This window comes from Erpetoichthys calabaricus, chromosome 14 (genome assembly GCF_900747795.2).
Source record: "Erpetoichthys calabaricus chromosome 14, fErpCal1.3, whole genome shotgun sequence".
In the NCBI taxonomy this organism is placed as follows: domain Eukaryota; kingdom Metazoa; phylum Chordata; class Cladistia; order Polypteriformes; family Polypteridae; genus Erpetoichthys; species Erpetoichthys calabaricus.
This window is the reverse complement of record NC_041407.2, coordinates 35376046-35398790: the sequence shown is the minus strand read 5'-3', so window position 1 is coordinate 35398790 and position 22745 is coordinate 35376046. Positions and strand designations below refer to the sequence as shown.

The 22745-nt window shown below is 38.5% G+C and overlaps 1 protein-coding gene across 1 annotated transcript in view; it reads right to left on the bottom strand.

Annotated features, from left to right (window-relative positions):
- LOC114643479 (E3 ubiquitin-protein ligase rnf213-alpha-like) overlaps positions 1 to 22745 on the bottom strand; it is a 367913-nt gene that overhangs the window by 145375 nt on the left and 199793 nt on the right. The window contains 3 exon segments of the mRNA XM_051918940.1: positions 1997 to 2055; positions 2901 to 3014; positions 19040 to 19158. Of these exon segments, the coding sequence (XP_051774900.1) occupies positions 1997 to 2055; positions 2901 to 3014; positions 19040 to 19158 (292 nt within the window).

Below are 22745 nucleotides of genomic sequence, written 5' to 3'. Positions count from 1 at the left end.
TGCGAATTGTGTTTTTGTACCACTATCAGTTGAGAAAAAAATAAACAAGTAAGGGCTTGGAGTAACAAATTGTAGTAAGACGAAGGGGTGTTTTAATTGTTTAATTATTTACTGATTTTTAGCACAATCTGTTTTAGCCCATGCCGGTGCACTGTGAGCAAGTGAAACCTTACATTTGGCTGGAATATACTGTAAGTGGAATAGGTTAGTGTAAAGAGAAGATTATTTTGTGTTTTGTTTTTGTTTTGTTGGTGATGCAATTGTTGTTTGGAAAGGAAAGGATGTGAGAAGGAAAGTTGGCATCAGCCACAAGGAAGAGCATGTTCAAAGGCTGCAAAATTCTGTGCACTGGTTCTCCTCTCATCCACTTAGCATTGGATCGGGCAAGAGCAGGAGAGGCCACTGGAGCATGCTGAAATGAGGAGGTTAGAGAGCAGCGGTATCCACTAGATGGGAAGGTACCTTGGGAGCTCTAGTGGCCATGTTGGGTAGCTTGGATCCAGGTTCAGGGTCGGGGAGATGGCAGGCTGCATCTGGGAAGGCATTATAAGATAGGCAAGGAGTACTGAGTGCTGCAGGCAGCCACAGCTCAGATCCACTTTTTGGATTGAGGCTGAGACCGGCTACAACCTTAAGGTCTCCCGCAATCCTGAAGAGGACTGGATGAGAAAGACAAAAAGAACATAGTGACCTTTGATGTCAGGGTCCCAGAAGGTACCAAGCCTATAGGCAATCTTGGCATCACACAAGTCAATTTTTATATTGAAACTGAAGTGTAAGGGGCCTACAGGTATATAAAGCTTGGACCTTGTACTTGGTACCCTTCACAAGATAACCACCCAAAAAACAAAGAATTAAAAGTAAGATTTGTGTGTCATTTCAGCAAAATATTTGATGTTTGTTCACAGGCAAAAGGAAAAATGTTCCACTGAGAAAATGTTTACATCACTTCCCCTGGCAAACATGTGGAGAGCCAAAAATCCTGTTTGGTACTGTGAACAAAGTGAGTTGAAAGCTGCCTCACCCATAAAAGGCAACATGCTGATGGATGTTCACGGTAGTAGCCACCAAGAAAGTGCAGGTGAAGTGCCAGATGGAAAGATTGCACATACAACAAATAAAGGGCAACTGTGTAAAATGCTATAGTTTTATGGACAAAAATGGATGATTCGATTGCTTTTGATCAGAAGACATGCCACGTTTACATATGTAACCATGAAACATGAATATGGATGCAAATTTTAAACTGTTTCCACTGAAAAGTATCAATTTCAACTTCATTTGTTATTTTATTTGTTCCAAATAATTATATTCAGATGAGTGAATTCCAAAGCATCATTTTGTATTGTAAGAATATAAATTTGAGATATCTACAATATATTTTTGACTACTCAAAAAGAATTGGATTTATCTGTATTTCAATGTGAATTGTCTGAATGTGAATTAGGAATCTCTGAGGTATTTCTCATACTGTTAAACTGAGGAAGTTTTCCCAAATCACTTCAATGGAGTTTTCAATTTGACATTATCAGTAAATGTATTTTTAAAAATGTATGCTAAATTCTATGCCTGCCATAAAAGATGTTTCTTTATCCTGCACTTGTCTTTTAAGTTGTTTCAGAATTGTTTTGCTATGAAAGAATATACCTTCGATAACTATTAAGCCAAACATAAGACATGGACTGTTACCAAGACCCTTTCTAAAACCATTTAGTTTGTAATTTCCCATTTCAAATATTTTCTACTAAAACCCCATACATTTAGAACTTGTGATTTGCTTTTTTTAACATGTGATCTAAGTAAGTAAAAAAAAGATAACATCAATCAATCTACCTACCATTAGCTGTTCACCAAACATTGTGCATGGTTATTTTAAAACAAGTATAAATTAATGATTAATATTATTAATATAATGACTAATATAATTGATGATTAACCAGCTTCATACTTCACTCACAAATATTCAAAATATTAATTAAGGACATTAACTACTTACAACTTTCTCATCAGTTTTTGATGCTTCTACTTCTTGATCACTGTCATCTACTTCCATAGCTACAAAATTAAATTAATTAAAACACAATTATTAAGAAACTGACTTTAAATATTTAGAATTTCAATCATGGGTGTCATTCCTTTTATGTGTTATTATTCTTTTTATAAATGTACTTTTAAAAGGTATTAACGTCTTTTTTGTATTACACAGTTAACAATAAACACAATTTATTTTACATTTTTAAATGTTTGGTTGTTACATTGTTCATCAGAAGACAATGTTAAATAAAAAGCCAATAATGAGGAAAAAAAATATTTAAAATGAATACTAGTAAAGGTGATTAGAAAACAAAAGAAGAGTCACCTCAGTCTTAAATATTTTTAAGGAGACACACTAATGCAAACTAAACTTTCTTATATATCAGGATGTAGGAGGTGAAAAACATTCACTGGCTGATACCTTTCACTAGAGTAATTAATTGATACATTTTCAGACATGATTAATCCAGTTCTGGTATACTTTAAAACTTCTAGTACATCCTCAAATTTTCCCCAAACCATTTGAACATCTAATAATATATGTACTAGTTGTACAAAGTACAAACACACACACACATACATTAGAGCATATTACATTTTGACAGTATCTATCTTTTCAAACAGTTAAATTATTTTAAAATATATGCAATTTCTAGTCAACACAAACTATTTTAAGAACATTGTGTACTTAGAGTCAGCACACTGTGATCAACTAAATCATGAGTCGACAACAGAAATTAACTTATTCTGGTTTAATAATTTCAGATGCTACAATTGATTAATAATGTATACACAAATTAAGTAGAAATACAATGACCAAAGATATGTATTACAGTAATAATTAACCCTTAGTCAGAAAGTCATACCTTCAGCTTTTTCTTCAAACAACTGACTGATTGTCATGTTTTTCAGAGCTGTAATTTCAGAAACTATATCCTTTGACTTTCTGAGATCATCAATATGAACAGAACTCCAAGGACCTACAAAAGGGAAGATATCAAGCAGACTTGATTATTTTCATCAATGCATGAAATTTTCAGCATGAATGCATTCATGGAGAAACTCTCACAAAATCTTTACTAGTGAATGAAAATTGCACTTGTTTATATTCCTTAGACATATATTGCAAAATAATGACAAAATATACACTATGTTTTACTCGAGTTTAGAATGTGAGACAGTTAGCCAATTAGAGATAGAGAAAATGATTATGGGGCCAGAATGACTAGGCCATGGTGAGCAATTTAACCTGGATGGTCTTATCTTTTATGATCACTAAGAACCAGGACCTCTTTTCTATGTCTCATGAAAAGGACAGTGCCATTTTTTACAACATAGTGTCCCCGTCACTGCACTGGGGCATTGGGATCCACATTCAGACCACAGGATAAACACCCCTTTCTGGCCTCACCAACAGCTCTTTGAGCAGCAACCCAAGCTTTTCCTAGATGGTCTCCCAGCCAAGTACTGGCCAGGCCCAAATATGCTTCGCTTCAGGTGAAACACCTGTTCTGAAGCGCATGTGGTATGGCTGTATACAGTATGTATGTAAATTACTATCTTAGAACCTCCCAACATAGTTACCAAAGTATGAGAGAACACACTTGGGACAAGTAGGTCAAACATAGGATTGGAATATTGTAGGACAGACTATCCATTTTGCTGGGTTGGTAACAAAATCCTGGTGTAGTGAACTGCTGCCAGGCCCTCTTAATGCCAGTTAAAAAGTCTCAGTTTGTCTTAAATGACCTCCTTTTGAATGCAGCATTTGCAGCCTTATCTGATAAGATGATACCAGACCATGCAACAGCCAGAAACATCTCTCTCTAAAACACAAAAATGAACTCAAGATCTGAACAAATGACCATAATTCAAGGATGAGTTATATTCATGGACAGAACTTCACACCAGTGGTCAACAAAGAAGATGGGTTTATGTGCACCCAGGTAGCTAATGACAAAACTTCTACTCCTCTCTGTAAAAATCCTTGTTACACCTCAACTAACTGCTCTTCTCTCACAATGCTACAGCTTGATCTGGTCAGAATTTGCTGCCCATAGCCAGAACCAATTGCTGATAGGGTTTGGCCGCAACAGAGGTTGAAGCAATCCCTTTACTCCAGAGGGTAACTGTGCTGGACTGGAAGGGTGGACTATTTGTTTATGTCGGAGTTTGGACAATGAAATAGAGACCCCTACACTCCATCACCTGCTTTGATTTGCTGTCCCTGGAGTGGACAAGTGAAATCACTTTCATTATTCCTAAGGTATCAACATCTATTACAAAGAACTCTTTAATATCTATAAAATCTATTCCAAATTCATGGCTTGCCCGTAACTGAAGATAAACCTGACCCTGACCCATCAAAGGATCAATCAAATCAGACAGTGTTACAACTTTTTTGAACGCAACTAACAGAATGTAAAAAGAGGTAATCAGATGCAGCATTTATTTTTTAACCAATTCATTTAATTTGTGGTCAATATCACATAGTACAGCCCTTATATTCCTTAGTTCATTGGCCATATCTCTTACAGCATCCACTATTGCATTTTGTAACTCAGAACAGTGTCCGTCTGCACACAGCCAGATGGTCACCCAGCGGGTTTCCGAGGCAGAGGTGTGTGTGCAGCCAGTGCACCGAAGATGTGCTTGGCATAGCAGCACCATTATGTCATTGGCATGGGGGTCACCTTTTGTAATACTGTCTGAAACAGAATAATAATAATAATTCTTTGCATTTATATAGCGCTTTTCTCAGAATAAACAAACAGCAGTCTGTAACTCGCCTTTTCAATTTGACTGTGACATCTGACCACTTCTTTTTTATTTTGGGCACTGGGTGACTTTCTGAACTTGAACTTTCGAGTGTCTCCCCCATGTGTTTATTGCTAATACCACTGCTTAAGCCAACAAATATTATGTTTTTTCCCTGCCTCCACTTAACATTCGTTGAAATTCTTTTTTTCATGTGCCTCTCCCATTTTCTTTTAAACAAACACTGAACGGAAGGTGATATTTATATTGATTTGCATATTAAAATATGCAAAATGTTGGGTGGATAGGTGATTTTTTGATTGATAGGTGCCCTACTAGCAGATATGATGGCAAAGCATACCCAAACTGGTTAATCGGCAAGGATAGTATCTCAGCATTAGCTTCATTGACTATTCTCACACTGTTGTGGTCTTACTGATTGGTCATTATTTGTCTTGATCTTTGTCAGGACAGCAAGCCATTAAAGTAGCCATGAAAAGGACCCTAAATCCTTTCAAGGAAATGCACAGGCACTGCACCTCGCTACATCATTATTAATATTGATTACTTGCTGATGAGATGCAAAGCATGAAGACAATGTTGTTAGGGTCCTGTTTGTAATGCTCAGCTGTTGTCCTGACCTGTAAACATATTGTGACTTGTCTTGCTGCTGCAAAGACAGCTGTGAGGAATGAAAATCAGGGCTGTGGTGGAGCCCAGGGGAAAGCACTTTTTGTGAGGGTACAGGACATGTCTGTATGAAAAGTTGAGCAACTGAGGAGAATGTTAAGATTGTGCTTTCGTGCCAAACATGCTGTGTGGGTTAAACTTAAGCATCTACCCATCAGTGGTAGAAGGAAAACAAGACAGTGGTGCTGATGCTTCTCTTTTATAGGGTGCAGCTGTTTGGGATTTTGATTGCTCCTAAACTTAAATAGCAGTTATCCAAGTACCACTTTTAAGTTGGTGTTTGTTTTTGCTCTAGCTGCCGCTGCACCCATTATCATAATCGTAAGTACAAACGTACATGTTAAGAACAGCATTGTTAACTTAAGTATAAAAATATATCTGAGTATTTATCTTTTTAAATTTAATTATTCAAACTTTATTTTTTGGCTAACTTCACAGCCCTAATGCACAATGTTAACTATACAATGCTGAGAAAACTGGCTTGCAAATTCCTGTGCATACCAGCCATGAGTGCGTCATCAGAGTGCTGGGGGAAGTCTAGTCACGTAACGGCGTTCATGTTTGAAACCAGCAAAGGTTGACATGCAGGTTTTAATGACAAAAAATTTGTAAAGACCACAATGAGTGTCAAGAAGAAGAAGAAACATCAGGGAAGCAAGTATTATGTAAGGCTCCTGTTGTTTGGAGTAATTTTAATATTTTATTTGTTCTGCACTATATCCTATATTGGCAGTCTTTGTGAAAAAAAGTTCAAAGGTTAAATGCTAGCTATCTGCAAATAAATGTTTTTTTTTTTTTTTTTTTTAAACTCTTTTAGGGCGGATGTCGACTTTTGTCAACAGGAGGGGTTGAGGGCGAATGATTGTCGCCCTCTATCCCTGGATGTCGACTTTTGGCTACAGGAGGGGTTGAGGGCGAATGTCGACAAAAGTCGACATCTAGGGATAGAGGGCGACAATCAGCTGTCACGTCGCAGGCATTCCCTCTGTGCTTGGAGGAATGCTGACTCGTTGACTCGGCAACTAATCCTTGCGTGTGCGTGAGTCGCGAAATGTAAACAATGGCAAGATGGCATCGACATGTCACAAGGGAGCGAAGCGAGTGCAGAAAAGAAAACACTCGGCAGACAATGTTTTGCGCATTATCGCGGAGTCGGACTCTGATTTTTCAGAATCGGATTTTATTGACAGTGATCAGGAGATTGAACAAGAGAGTGAGAAGCCAGCATCAGCTGATCGGACACCAGCCGATGCCGTGCCAGCTGAACGCATTCGTGCAGCCGATGCATCTACGGCAAGGTTCGCATGGGAGGAATACACAGACATTGATCTGTGGGAGCCGAACTGTCTACCAGACTTCACAAGACGGCATGGCTTGCTGTTGGACACGACAGATCACCAGCTGCTGTACTTCAGGCTGCTCTCTCCTGATGCTGCTTTTCAGCTACTGTAAGACGAGACAAACAGGTAAGCAGAGAAATTTTTTGAATCACGGGCTGCGCTTGCATCGCATTCTCGTTTTTCAAAGTGGAAACCCACAACAAAAGACGAGATGAAGCTCGCTGTGGCATTACAAATAGAGATGGGACAGAACTGGTGATATAACTTCAGGGAGCATTGGTCCAAACGTGCTTTGTCCCCTGATGGCTTTGGACAGGTTATGCAGTGTGATGATAGGTACGTGATGCTGCAGAGTTTTATTCACTTCTGTAATAAACAGAAGCAAATCCCATGTGGTGAGCCAGGCTATAACGCCATGCACAAAGTTCAGCCCCTGCTTGACATTGTGGAACCAACATAGAAACAATTTTATCAGCCTGGGTGTGATTTGTCTGTGCATGAATCTATGATAAAATAAAAGGGACACCTTTTTTTCTGCAAATATATGCCAGACAAGCCCACAAAGTATGGCATAAAGGATTTTGTATTGGCAAAAGCAAACACTGGTTTCTACCTGAAAGTAATTACATATACAGGAAAGTATTCCTTTCAAGGAGAGAACTGCTTCCTTTGACAAGTCAGGTTGTGCTGGAGCTGCTTCAGGGCTATGAACATTTGGGTCATGTTGTGTACATTTGGACAATTTTTATACATGCCCAGAATTGTTCGTGGAGCTACAGAGCAAAGGAATTGGAGCTTGTGGAACAGTGAGGGTGAACAGAATACACATGGCTTCACAGTTGAAGCCAGACAGGCTGAAGATGAAAAGAGGTGACAATACGGTTTTCATGCAGGCAGAAAACTTGGTGGCAGTGGCATGGCACGATGGCAAATGGGTGACTTGTCTCTCTACAGTACACACTAACAATATATGTGAGAAAGTGCAGCAACAGACAATTGATAAGTAGGCACCAAAGCAACACATATTGTAAGCAGTGCAATGTGGCAATGACTGAAATTGGCTGCTTTGAGCGAGATCAGACTTTGCAGGACTTTGCGGTGTAAAATGTATGTGATATGTATGTGAAATCATAGAGTATGCAGGCTCATACAACATGCAAGACAGTAACATTTGTCAAAAGTAAATATTTTTTGTTGATTTCAATTGTGGTCTTTTTTTAAAAAAAGTTAGTTTTCGAGAAAATATTCAGCCCTGGGAGAAAAGAGACAAAAAAAAATTAGCCCTAAAAGAGTTAATCCACAATATTTGGACATTTTGTGTAACATTTAGGTTGCATTTCTAGTAAATTAAATTTTTGATAATTATTACGTGGTTTGTCAATTTATAAGCTAAATGCTGGACATCAGTAAATAATGTTCTACTTATTACAAATTGTGCAATATTTAGATGCTGCTACTGAGCCACAAGTCACAGCTACTGAACTGAAGCTTGACTTTAAAAAATTATATTGTAAATCAAATCACAGTTGCATTTTCTGTCAGAAAATTTGCAGTTAGATATTTCCCCAAATCATTCTGTCCTACCGTACAGCCAGAATACTAATGTTACGCCACAAGATATAAAGTTGCATCTCAAAGAAACCCTTGCAGAATACATGCCAATCTAGTACTGCTGTTCTCCCAAAAGTGAGCATCCTACAAAGATCACAGCAGGAGTGTAGTGTGCAATACTGAAACAGGTGAAAAAGAAGACTATGGTTACAGTAAATGACCTGCCAGAATCCCTTAAACTTGCCAAGTTCATGTGCCCACCATGAGAAAAACATTGAACAAGAATATTGTTCATGGAAGGACATCACAGACAAAACTTCTTATCAAAAGGAACATTTCTATAGATCACAAGTTCGCACAAAAACAACTGGATGTTTAATAACGTGTCAATGATCAGTGAGTAGACTGGACTAAAGCTAAACTCTTTATAGTGGCCCATCAACAACCAAATGGATTAAATGTAAGAAATTAGTGTTCTTGAATAGCCAGGTCAGAGTTCAGACCTCAACCTGAGATGCTATGACATATCCTAAGAAGCACTACCCGCAGAACAGTCCCAAAAATATCAATGAACAGAACCAATTTTTTATGAACGAATGATTGAAAATTCTACCTGGATATTTGTGCAAGTCTGATCATAACTCTAAAAATATTTGTTGGAGAAAAAACGACAACATTTGCCGCAACTCATCCCTATCTCTAGTTAGCTCTGCAATTCCAAATTTTGCTTCATTTCTCTGTCAAGAACTTCCTGCATTTTCCTTTACGACAGCATGAATGTGTGTGTCGCATTAGTGATGCCTGTTGCTATGAACAGCCGGGTTCCATGCCCGGCCGGGACGCCCCTGCTGTGTATGTTCCGGGGGAGCAGCCATGGACAGCTCAATACCTCCCACGGGGCACTTGGTGGCAGCCTCCCTGGCCGACGCTGATTCCCCAACCTCCCGCAGGGCTCCATGGGAGATGGAGTCCTCCACAACTTGGTTGGGGCCCGGGGTGGTCGCTAGGGGGGGGCTGTCTCCTTCCAACAGCATGGCTGGACGATTCTACAGCCCCACCCAGAAGGCCAATTAGGACCAGGTAGTCAAGCACCTGGAACACTTCCGGGTGGGATATAAAAAGGGCCAGCCACCACCACTCAAGAGAGCCAGAGTCGGGAGGAGGAGGACTAAGCCTGAGGAGGAGTGGTGGTAAAGGAAGAGAAGAGTGTTGTGGTTAGTTTGTGAGTGTTTTGGGACTGTGTTGGGCCTGTGGGACACGGGGAAGGCGTGCCCCACGGCTGAAGAAAAATAAAAACCTGCTTTGTTTAAGTACGTGCCTCTGCGTCAATCTGTGCCGGGTCAGGCGCTATATAGCGTCTTTATTACACTGTTAAAATGCAATTGAGGACATTTTAGCTAAGTAAGTAACGTCAGCGAGAGCAGACAAATAATCGCAATGTAAACTTAACAAACGACAAAGCTACTGCAAAAACACAAATAAGTATACATTACAACCGATACTTAGTAGTTCGATTCATATTGAAGTTACTTACACATGCTTGGCATATCCTTGTCATCAGTGTGTTTTCCTTTTTGACGCTGTTTCGATGCAAGCATCATCCATAACGCTGTTACAATCGGCTACTTCTCAGTTATTTACGACGATAGGTAGATATCGCCACGCCAACAGCAAAATCTTTGTAGGGAGTGTTTGACGTCTATGTCTTGTGAGATTTAGTGAAATAATTCCATTAATTTAGAACAGGCTCAAAATATGATGGGCATTTGTTGTTAGTTTCTTGTGCCTATAATATTGTTAAACTATTTTTCAGAACTGAAACTGTTAGAGAGGTCTGTTATATGTTTCCTGGAGATGTAACTTGAATGATATAAAATCTGATATTTTTGTTAGTCTTATATAAACAATCTGGATTGTTTTTTATAACAAAGTCTTCAAAAACCTCCACAACTAATAAATAAATTGTTTATAAACATGTGCAAACCTGAATAATGTATGAAGAGTTTCAACTTTAGATTGGGCATTGCAAAAACATTTCCAACTAATGAATAAATGATTTATAAGAAAGCAGAAATGATTACAATGGACAAATTGTTCAAAACATCTACAATTCATGAATACCTGATTTGAAAACATGCAAAATGTGAAAGCTGGCAAAAAATCTTGCAGTGTTACAAGCAGGCCAGAACATTAAATAACCAGTTTAACAGACTATACAACTAATGAACCACACACTTGCATATGGTAAATAAAGCATGTATAACTAATATTTATAGATATTTGTCCCTTATCAGCTAGACATTAGTGGATGCAGTGTCAACATGAGTAATGTGCTAACAAACGGTAAAAAATGCCTTACTAACCATTTGTTAAATCATTTTAAATGTTTAAAAGTACATTACCTAATGCATAAATTAACATTTAATTACATTTATAGCTATATGAATGAACATGAACTCATGATCTGTTAAACATAGATAGATAGATAGATAGATAGATAGATAGATAGATAGATAGATAGATAGATAGATAGATAGATAGATAGATAGATAGATAGATAGATAGATAGATAGATAGATAGATAGATAGATAGATAGATACTTTATTAATCCCAAGGGGAAATTCACAGGAGCTGCTGAAAAGCCTGCCACTCTCGGCGGTGCCTGAGTCATCAAAAAGAACATTACATAATGCTTGTTAATGCTTTATTAATGAAAGTTATTATAAAGTGCTACCAGTTACTTGAATAAGCCTGATCACTTTATTTATTATAATGGGATACTATTTGTTCTTTCTTCACATAAAGGGTTAATACATGTACTTAAAAAACCTTCAGATAAATGTTATCCCATCTAATTTAATCTAAGTAGCAACTCTCCCTCTAGATCTCCTTGTAGCTCCTTGTCATTTCTGTTACTGTTGGGAGGTTACTGACTTTTTCATACATGTAAACTTCACAAAAATTCAAGTTCAGAAAATTTACTATTTAACTCTCTTTGTGCTTTTTTCAGCTTTACTCTCCTTAATACACTTTCTCCCTGACTGTTCCTTTACTATAAGGAAACTGAACTTCTTTGGATCAACATTTTCCTTTTCAACAATAATTCTCTCCAAATGTCATTTAGCTTTCCTAATATATTGTTTAACCTTTGCTCTTAACACTTGTGTTAAAACTCCATAAATACTATCCTCAACTGTTCACCACCATAAGCGACTTGATGATTATACTTTACAAAAGTGTTTTCAACTGGTACACTGTAGAAATTACAGTTCATAAGAGTGACATGCACCTCAGCTGAACAAAATCTGTCCGAGGACAGGACTACCTGGAAAAGCCAACATAAAATCAACTCTGTGATTGCTATATTGCAGAAACAGCACTTAACACTTTAGCAGCCAGGAGATGTGTTGGGGGTCCATGTTTGCCAGCGATTCTCACAGAGCTGAGAGACAGTAGGCATATAAGTTGCCTCTAAACCCAGGTAAGTGGAGTAAGTCAAAGAGAACACAATCTATACGAGAGGGTAAAGGAACAAAGCAGCTAGAAAATGCATTCAAAGTGTTGAGTAAATGCCGAGTCTGCAAACAGCAATCTCTGGACTGTTTTTATTTGCCACCTCCTGTCCCTTCTGACACTTTAGCACATGTACAGATGCAATGCTTTTGTGGTTGGTAGAATTGTGGTGCCATGGGATTTTTTGGGTTACAAGAAGTGTGCCACCACAGAAAAACGATTGGAAAACACTCCTCTATACCTTTGATCCTGGCATGCTAAAAAAGATATCTGTACCTGTTATCTCACTTAAAAATTGACACCGTGCATTACTTGGATAGTTATGTTGCATACAGTGGGTACGGAAAGTATTCAGGCCCCCTTCAATTTTTCACTCTTTGTCATATTGCAGCCATTTGCTAAAATCATTTAAATTAATTTTTCCCCTCATTAATGTACACACAGCACCTCACATTCACAGACAAAAAAAAGAATTTTTGAAATTGTTGCAGATTTATTAAAAAAGAAAAAACTGAAATATCACATGGTCCTAAGTATTCAGACCCTTTGCTGTGACACTCATATATTTAACTCAGGTGCTTTCCATTTCTTCTGATCATCCTTATGGAGGCCACTGTGCTCTTGGCACTGGGTGGCAGTGAAGAGTTACCAGACAGTTGGGAAACCACAGCAGATGTAGTAAGAGTGACAGCAAGGGTGCTTGGCGTGACATCTGGACAGAGGAAGGAGGAAAAAGAAACCCGGTGGTGGAATGGGGAAGTACAAGAGAGTATACAGAGGAAGAGGATGGCAAAGAAGAAGTGGGATAGTCAGAGAGATGCAGAAAGTAGACAAGAGTACAAGGAGATAAGGCATAAGGTGAAGAGAGAGGTGGCGAAGGCTAAAGAAAAGGCGTATGATGAGTTGTATGAGAGGTTGGACACTAAGGAGGGAGAAAAGGACCTATACCGATTGGCTAGACAGAGGCACCGAGCTGGGAAAGATGTGCAGCAGGTTAGAGTAATAAAGGATAAAGATAAAAAACATACTCACAAGCAAAGACAGTGTGTTTAGCAGAAGGAAAGAGTACTTTGTGAGGCTTTTGAATGAAGAGAACAAGAGAGAGAAGAGGTTGGATGATGTGGAGATAGTGAATCAGGAAGTGCAACAGATTAGCAAGGAGGAAGTAAGGACATAAAAAATGGAAAAGCCGTTGGTCCAGATGACATATCTGTGGAAGCACGGAAGTGTTTAGGAAAGATGGCAGTGGAGTTTTTAACCAGATTGTTTAATGGAATCTTGGAAAGTGAGAGGATGCCTGAGGAGTGGAGAAGAAGTGTACTGGTGCCGATATTTAAGAATAAGTGGGATGTGCAGAACTGTAGTAACTACAGGGGGATAAAATTGATGATCCACAGCTTGAAGTTATGGGAAAGAGTAGTGGAAGCTAGGTTAAGAAGTGAGGTGGTAATTAGTTAGCAGTAGTATGGTTTTACGCCAAGAAAGAGCACCACAGATGCAATGTTTGCTCTGAGGGTGTTGATGGAGAGTGGGGGTTTTAACCAGATTTTGGAAAGTGAGAGGATGACCAAGGAGTGGAGAAAAAGTGTAGTTTTACCGATTTTAAAGAATAAGGGATGTGTGCAAAGCTGAAGTAACCACAGAGGGATAAAACTGATGAGCCACAGCATGAGGTTATGGGAAAGAGAAGTGGAAGCTTGGTTAAGAAGGGAAGTGATGATTAGTGAGCAGCAGTATGGTTCCATGCAGGTAAACACCACTACAGATGAGATGTTTGCTCTGAGGGTGTTGATGGAGAAGTACAGTAATCCCTCCTCCATCGCGGGGGTTGCGTTCCAGAGCCACCCGCGAAATAAGAAAATCCGCGAAGTAGAAACCATATCTTTATATGGTTATTTTTACATTGTCATGCTTGGGTCACAGATTTGCACAGAAACACAGGATGTTGTAGAGAGACAGGAACGTTATTCAAACACTGCAAACAAACATTTGTCTCTTTTTCAAAAGTTTAAACTGTGCTCCATGACAAGACAGAGATGACAGTTCCGTCACACAATTAAAAGAATGCAAACATATCTTCCTCTTCAAAGGAGTGCATGTCAGGAGCAGAGACTGTCAGAAAGCGAGAGGAAAGCAAACAAATCAATAGGGCTGTTTGGCTTTTAAGTATGCGAAGCACCATGGCACAAAGCTGTTGAAGGCGGCAGCTCACACCCCCTCCGTCAGGAGCAGAGAGAGAGAGAGAGACAGGAGTTGTGGTATTGTATGAGGAAGTCGGGAGTGGCTGAGAAGTATGTAAGAGTTGTACAGGATATGTACGAGAGAAGTGTGACCGTGGTGAGGTCTGCAGTAGGAGTGATGGATACATTCAAGGTGGAGGTGGGATTACATCAGGGATTGGCTCTGAGCCCTTTCTTATTTGCAATGGTGATGGACAGGTTGACAGACGAGATTACACAGGAGTCTCTGTGGACTACAATGTTTGCTGATGACATTGTGATCTGTAGCGATAGTAGGGAGCAGGTTGAGGAGACCCTGGAGAGGTGGAGATATGCTCTAGAGAGGAGAGGAATGAGGGTCAGTAACAAGAGAGAATACATGTGTGTAAATGAGAGGGAGGTCAGTGGAATGGTGAGGATGCAAGGAGAAGAGTTGGTGAAGGTGGATGAAAGTGGATGAGTTTAAATACTTGGGATCAACAGTACAGAGTAAATGGGATTGTGGAAGAGAGGTGAAAAAGAGAGTGCAGGCAGGGTGGAATGAGTGGAGAAGAGCGTCAGGAGTGTTATCAGCAAGAGTAAAAGGGAAGGTCTACAGGACAGTAGTGAGACCAGCTATGTTGTATGGGTTGGAGACGGTGGCACTGACTAGAAAGCAGGAGACAGAGCTGGAGGTAGCAGAGTTAAAGATGCTAAGATTTGCATTGGGTGTGACGAGGATGGATAAGAATTAGAAAAGAGTACATCAGAGGGTCAGCTCAAGTTGGACGGTTGGGAGATAAAGTCAGAGAGGCAAGATTGCGTTGGTTTGGGCATGTGCAGAGGAGAGATGCCGAGTATATTGCAAGAAGGATGCTAAGGATAGAGCTGCCAGGCAAGAGAAAAAGAGGAAGGCCTAAGAGAAGGTTTATGGATGTTTATGGTTTATGGTGAGAGAGGACATGCAGGTGATGGGTGTAACAGAACAAGATGCAGAGGACAGAAAGATATGGAAGAAGATGCTCCGCTGTGGACAGAACAAGATGCAGAGGACAGAAAGATATTGAAGAAGATGATCCGCTGTGGCAACCCCTAATGGGAGCAGCCAAAAGAAGAAGGAGAAGAAAGGAGTGACATAGGACACCATCAGAAGAAGCCAATCTGCTACAGCAACAGCTACTCCTTGAGTATAACAGTAATCAGAGTGACCAGACCAATAAAAGGTGTATCCACCTAGAGAGATCTGGCCATTCCCAGGCATACACACCTCAGAGAGTCCCACCACTGAAATGCACAGTTTACACAGCTCCTCCAACAGCAGAGGAAGATGATCATCTTGCCGGAGAGACAACACATTCCATGCGCCTACCCGGATGGGCCACCTCAAATTGGGACCCGAGTGCTGCCGTGCAGCGGGCGATGCCTCAGCATCACACCAGTTCTGATCCCCAACAGACCTGACCCCATTGGCTTTCCAACGGTTTCAACTACTCCAGGGATGGAGCTCCCAAGGGCTTTCCCCCATCCCCATCATGATGCAAGCAGCCTTCCTATGGAAGCAGAGCTACTCCCGTGGAGAGCAAAAAGGAGTTCTTTCTGTCGTCTAAGAGCTGTGTGAAGATTTTTTTTTTTTTTTATGGTGGCTGGAGTGCCAATTCTGCCACCGATCCCAATGATTTCCCTGCAAATTAGAGGACCGCTTGCAGAGACGGATGCAGTTTAACATCATACCCAGGACACGTTGCCTGCCCTGGAAGCGACAATATTTTTTAAGATGTTAAACCGGCCACATTAATCACAAACATTATACGTACATATGGAACTGAAGGTCTTTGATAAAGTTGGTGTCTCTACATCTCCACTAAAGGAGAAAATTAATCATAAAATAGTTTATTCCTAAGCTTTTGAACACCTACCAGGTGTCATCATCAGAGGAAAATGATTAGACATACAGGAATCAAAGGCAATACGTAGCAAATTAAAGTGTGGTATCAATAAGGTTGGGTTCAGAGGGTAAAAAAGACCCAACACACTCTCCAAACCCCATGTAAATGGTAAATTCCAGTAATAATGATCACAAAAAGAAAGTCTCAATTTCTACTGTAAAGAGGAAACTTTTGTGCTGAAGGTTTGACAGAGCGAGTGGTAGAAAGAAAGCCATTTATTAAAAGACAAAAATAGGGCCTTGAAATACCGGCTGTGGACTACTGCAGACTAGAAGAAAGTCTTATAGACCAATGAATCAAAATATGAAATGTTTGGTTTATCACATAGGTTGTTTGTACACCGCAGGGCTAGTGAAAGGATGGTTCCTCAGTATGTGACACCCACTGTCAAACACAGAGGAGGAAGTGTGATATTCTGGGGTTCTTTTGCTGGAGGCAGAGTTGGTGACTTGCACAGAGTGACTGGCATTTTGAATCAAAAGGGTTACCACAGTTCGGCTGTTATATCAGCAAAAGGTGGCTAGTTTAATGAATCAAAAATCTGAATAACAGTTTGTGCACTTAATGATTTCTTTGACTTATTTTTTTATTTGCTGTTGTTTATTTGTTCTATGCCTTGTTTTCATGAAACATTAAGGCATTAAACTGCATATAGGGTGCACTCCAGCTCCCCAAACATGACACAAAGGACTCAGACACAAGAATAAAATAAATAGAGTTTTATTGTGGGAAACTCTTCTCAGGCAAGCATGTCCAACGCCACAACTACAAGCATACCACAACAGCAGACAGCAATGTTTTTGCCTTCTCTCTCTCTCTCTCTGAAAATGGGATCTGCCACCTGTGCTCCCCTCCACAAGCTTCATCCTCCTTCCTCCCAATTCTGGCTGTTCGAGTTGAGGTAGACGGTTACTTTTATATTGTCCCTGGAAATATGTCCAGTGTTTAGAAGGCCAGGCCCAGAAGCACTTCCTAGTAAAGCTGAAGTGCGACAAAAACAGGCTCCTCAGCCCCTCAGCACCCTCTGGTGGCACCCACGAAGCCCAATAGTGCTGAGTAGAAGAACCCCAATTCCCATGGTGCCCTGTAGGAATCTGTGGCATCACCACAAACCAGGGGGCTGCCATCTAATTGTCCGGAAGAGACAATACCCTGCAGATGCTGCCTTCCCACGTCCTTCCACATAGAGACGCCTCAGCCGTGAAAGGGTGCTAGTCGTCCCTCACTATATATGTCATATGCTTTAAACTGGCAGTATATTACTTGGTTTCTAATTGGAGGGGATGCCAAACCTAATGACTGCTGTTGCTGGATTTCATCACCTTGTGGATCTCACATTTGTTCAAAAATTTCACTACTAAATATTAAACTTATTTCCTGAATAAGCACTTTGGTAAAACACTATGAAATGTATTATGTTATGGTCACTAGAACCTAATGGTTCAATAATACCTATCACCTGAATCCTACCCTGATAATAACAAAATCTACACAGTAGACATTTGGTACTTAACATACTGTGTTAAAAAAAGTCACTGATTATACCAACAAAAAACCTGTTCGTTCACTCTGCAATTTATAAGGCTTGCCCAGGTAATTTATGTCCCCTATGACTGTTAGAATCACCTCTAAAGTTTTTTATATTTATTAAAAGGATTTATATTGAAAATATTGTCTGCATGCATTCCTAAAATGGGGTTTCTTTTCATAAAGCTTTGTAATCTAATCCAAACACCCTCACAATGATATAGTTCATTATTTAATTGAAGAAGACTAGCACTGAAATCTTGTTTAACCTAAGTGGTGACTCAACTATCTTTTTGGTTTGGCATATCTTTTCTAAATAATGTATACTTATCTATGTTATATTTAGCCCCATATCTGTTATTTACATAAATTTCTGATATTGTAATGATATTACAGTGGGGAAATAAGTATTTGATATCCTGCTGAATTTGTATGTTTGCTCACTTAAAAATAAATGAACAGTCTCTAACTTTTATGGTAGTATCATTTTAATGGAAAGACTCTTATTTCTCTCAATGACATGCGTATCAATTTATAAGTTTTATGTAACATTTATTTTTCTGGATTTTTGGTTGATATTCTGCCTCTCTCCATTAAAATGAAACTACCATAAAAATTAGAGACTGTTCATTTCTTTGTGAGCAAACTTACAAATTCAGCAAGGGATCAAATACTTATTTCCCCCACTGTATATTAGCCTTATTGTACATGACCTCTAGCTTCTTTCTGTACAAAACATCAGCTTTTAAGAAGTCCTGTGGATTGGTGTCATCTGTAATTTGAATTTGACCAGATCTGAGACAAAAGCATCTTGGGTTTAATGCAGCAATGATTTTTGACAAACAGAAATAACCTTTATGAAACCCAAAAGTCATCAAAATGCCTGTTGAAGCTTTCAGCCAGTTTTTACAAAAATATATACACACCATTTCTAACACAAAACTTGTGCTGGATTCCATGTTACTAAGATAAAGACAGTTTTCAAGTTGTTAAATTACACAAAAACAGATCAAATATCTGATTTTCATGGTACATGGCACTTAATGTTCAGTTCAGAGAGTGAGGGACATTTCTGCAGAACAATAAACTTATTTCAGTTAGAAACAATTTGTTTTTGCAGCTTTGACTCCTAGTGGCCACTTCAGTAGCAGTTATTAAATGTCCAAACAGTGACTTTAAAAAAAAATACTATCTATTCTTTCTCTTTAATTAAAATGATATGGAACTATATAACAGAACAGTTAAATTTACAGTAACTCACAGTCACTAGATTTTTAGTTTCTAAATAATCAATATCCTAACCATTTCCTATGCAGCATCTACATATTTGTGTGTAGACTGGTAGCAACAGGCTTTGCCACCAAAAGAACCAAAAAACTCAAATAGTGGTGTTTAAAAATGGATTATCTGTAAACTAAATCATTAAAACTTCCATAAATGTTGAGTATCTATTCTGCAGCATAAATTGAAAAGAAGTCTTACCTCCTTGAAATCCTACATATGATGTCCCACCTTGCACTCTTGGAAGCTTTGTTACAAAATAAATGGAGACTGATACGTCTTTTGTGAGGCATTTGTTAATTTCATTGATTGCAGCGTATCTAAAAAAACAAATACATACATACATACTTAAATACGTCTGGAATTGTGGCTTGTGTAACTGTCAGTTATGGTGAAGTATTCAGAATTAAAATGGAAAACATATACAAATGGTTAATTTACTTAGTAGTAATAATATACTTAAGGGTAATTTACTCAGTAGTAATAATATACTTAAGACTATGTTTTTGTTGTATGTACACTTTTCTACATAGAAGGATAAACACAGGTTTATTTACCTGTAAACATTTTTATTCCAGCTTAGAAGTATATGACATCAGTTGTGCTTCACTTGACATCATTGATACTTTGTAGCCAAGAGAAGTCTCCTTATTATATATATATATATATATATATATATATATATATATATATATATATAGTATTTGGAATATGGGCATGTTTCTGTAGACTTTTCTTGTGGTGTATTCCTGCACCCTATTTCCATAGTCTAATCCCAAACTTTCTTTATTCTTTCATTTCCTGTTTCTAAAAGTCAAGTTAAAGTGGGGAAGGATAGTCGGATCAATGAGTGAGGTTTACATAACCTAGAAGAAACCTCTGTCCTTACAGTATATGTAAACCTGACTTTCTTAACTGCTTGGAGTAAATCTTGCAATTATAGTTTACTATAATGCAAAGATTCACTAAGACTAAATGCTTGTTAATGAAGATAAATAAAACTGTCCCCATACTGTGAGACGTGTACAGATGCATGCCTGAAACGTGGTCTGCTTTAATGTATAGCATATTGGTTAGTGAGCCCTTAATTGATCGTGGTCATTGACAGCATTTACTAAAAAATCCAAATGGACTGGATTCTGGCTATCCTTTGTAGGTCTGCTCATCCTGTCAAAACTCTGACAGGAGAGGACAAATAACAAAAGAAAGATCTTTATTGCTTTTATTTTATTTTTAAATTGAAAATACAGATGATCTGTAGCTCATTATCTGCAAGGAACAAGGGCTGAGTATTATCCAATGTTAGCCATGTACTGTATACCTCTTCTACACTTCTGCTACAATAAAGTTGAAAATCTTGGAGCATTTTAACTTAGTTATGTGTCTGTATAGCAGGTTCCTCAGTGCAAGTGAACACAAGATATTTGGCTACACTTTTAATCTGAAGCAGGACCATTTAAATATGTCAGAAACTCAAGACAGACCGACTGACTGACTGAACAATTGGTTTAGAACAAATCACAGCACAGAAACTGCACTCGTTAAAGTAGTAAATGAACTGCGGGTAAATGCAGACAGAGGCCATTTATCTGTTCTCATCCTCTTAGATCTGAGTGCCGCATTTGACACCATCGATCATAATATTCTTAGAAATCGCCTTAGTCAATGTGTGGGCCTCTCTGGCAGTGTCTTAAACTGGTTTGAATCCTACCTGGCAGGGAGAAAATTCTTTGTTAGATGTGGTAATTACAACTCAAAGACACATGATATCCTATATGGTGTTCCACAAGGCTCTATTCTGGGTCCGCTGCTCTTCTCAATCTACATGCTTCCATTAGGTCAGATTATCTCAGGGCACAACGTGAGCTACCACAGCTATGCTGATGACACACAGCTGTATTTATCAATTGCACCTGATGACCCCGATTCTCTAGATTCACTAACACAATGTCTAAATTGTATCTCAGAATGGATGAATAGTAAATTTCTCAAGTTAAATTAAAGAGAAAACTGAAATCTTAGTGATTGGCAATAATGGATACAATGAGGCTATTAAAAATAAACTGGATACATTAGGATTTGATTGGCAATAATTGATACAATGAGGCTATTAAAAATAAACTGGATACATTAGGATTAAAAGTCAAAATGGAGGTAAAAAGCTGTAATCTAAATTTTAAATCGCATATTAATCAGATCACTAGGACATTTTTTCACTTAAGAAACATAGCAAAAGTTAGACCTCATATCATTAAAAGATGCTGAGAAATTGGTTCACGCGTTTGTTTTCAGTCGACAAGATTACTGTAACGCACTTCTCTCAGGACTACCCAAAAAAGACATAAATCGTTTGCAACTAGTGCAGAATGCAGCAGCTAGAATCCTAACCAGGAAAAGAAAATGTGAGCACATCTCTCCAGTTTTGATGTTACTACACTGGTTACCTGTGTCATTCAGGATTGACTTTAAAATTCTGCTTATGGTTTATAAAGCCTTAAATAATCTCGCCCCATCTTATATATCGGAATGTCTGATGTCTTATATTCCAAATTGTAACCTCAGATCCTCAACTGAGTGTCTCCTTAAAATTCCAAGAGCAAAACTTAAAAGAAGTGGTGAGGCGGCCTTCTGCTGTTATGTACCTAAAATCTGGAATAGCCTGCCAATAGGAAATCGCCAGGCTAATACAGTGGAGCACTTTAAAAAACTACTGAAAACACATTACTTTAACATGGCCTTCTCATAACTTCACTGTAAATTAAATCCTGATACTCTGTATATCCAATTCATTATAATAACTATTCATGGTGGCTCTAAAATCTGTACTAACCCCTACTCTCTCTTCTGTTTCCTTTTCTGGTGTCCCTACTCAAAGTACCGTGATGTTCCAACAATGATGGATGGATTAAAAGCCAGAAGTCTGTATGACCATCAGCATCAAGTGATTCCGTGAGAACCCTAACTACAAAGAGGACTATTTCATTTATGTTGGGTAGAATGCCCAGAGGGGACTGGGCGGTCTTGTGGCCTGGAACCCCTACAGATTTTATTTTTTTCTCCAGCCTTCTGGAGTTTTTTTTTATTTTTTCTGTCCAACCTGGCCATCGGACCTTACTCCTTTTCTATGTTAACTAATGTTGTCTTATTTTAATTTCTTATTTTGTCTGTTATTTTTCTTTTCTTCATTATGTAAAGCACTTTGAGCTAATTTTTGTATGAAAATGTGCTATATAAATAAATGATGTTGTTGTTGTTAGTTGGTGGTGGCACTCCTGAAGACAATTCATCAGGCATGACTCCGGGACTGTGTATAAATAAGTATTAAGAGCACTGTTTACATAAGTGAAAGAATGCTAGAATGGAAATGGCTTTTCAGTAGCACATTGACCAAAGCAGATTATTTCTCTGTTTCAACCAATGTGTTTGATGAGACAAGTAGTAAAATGCACTTACAGTGGTACCATCCCAATTATGCCTTCCAGTAATTTGTGCTTTTTCAAACGTTGATTCAACATGTCACGAAAGGAAGATAGTTAAAGGCTTTCCAGGTGGACTCCTTTCAGTTTTGTAAAGATTTTTTTTTTATTTCTTCAAGCTTAGAATAACCTGAATCAACTGTACCAAGCAAATCATCTCCATTTTCAGGATCAGTGTTTAGACAGACGTGTGGATTTTGCTATATATTGATGTTGATGTTTCCTTGGCTTTGCAAATGTGTTGTGTGCATCATTGTTATAAGATACAAATCTTTGCAAAAAATATATGTGTTGCAAAAACAGATTCTCAGGTGATATTAAAAGTCCATAGTGATGGAGATTCATGTTCATGACTAAAACAATGGCATAATAAAATCACTGTGCTTTAAAATTGCTCTCTTATTGGTGTTTGAGCATTGATTTTGTTAGCT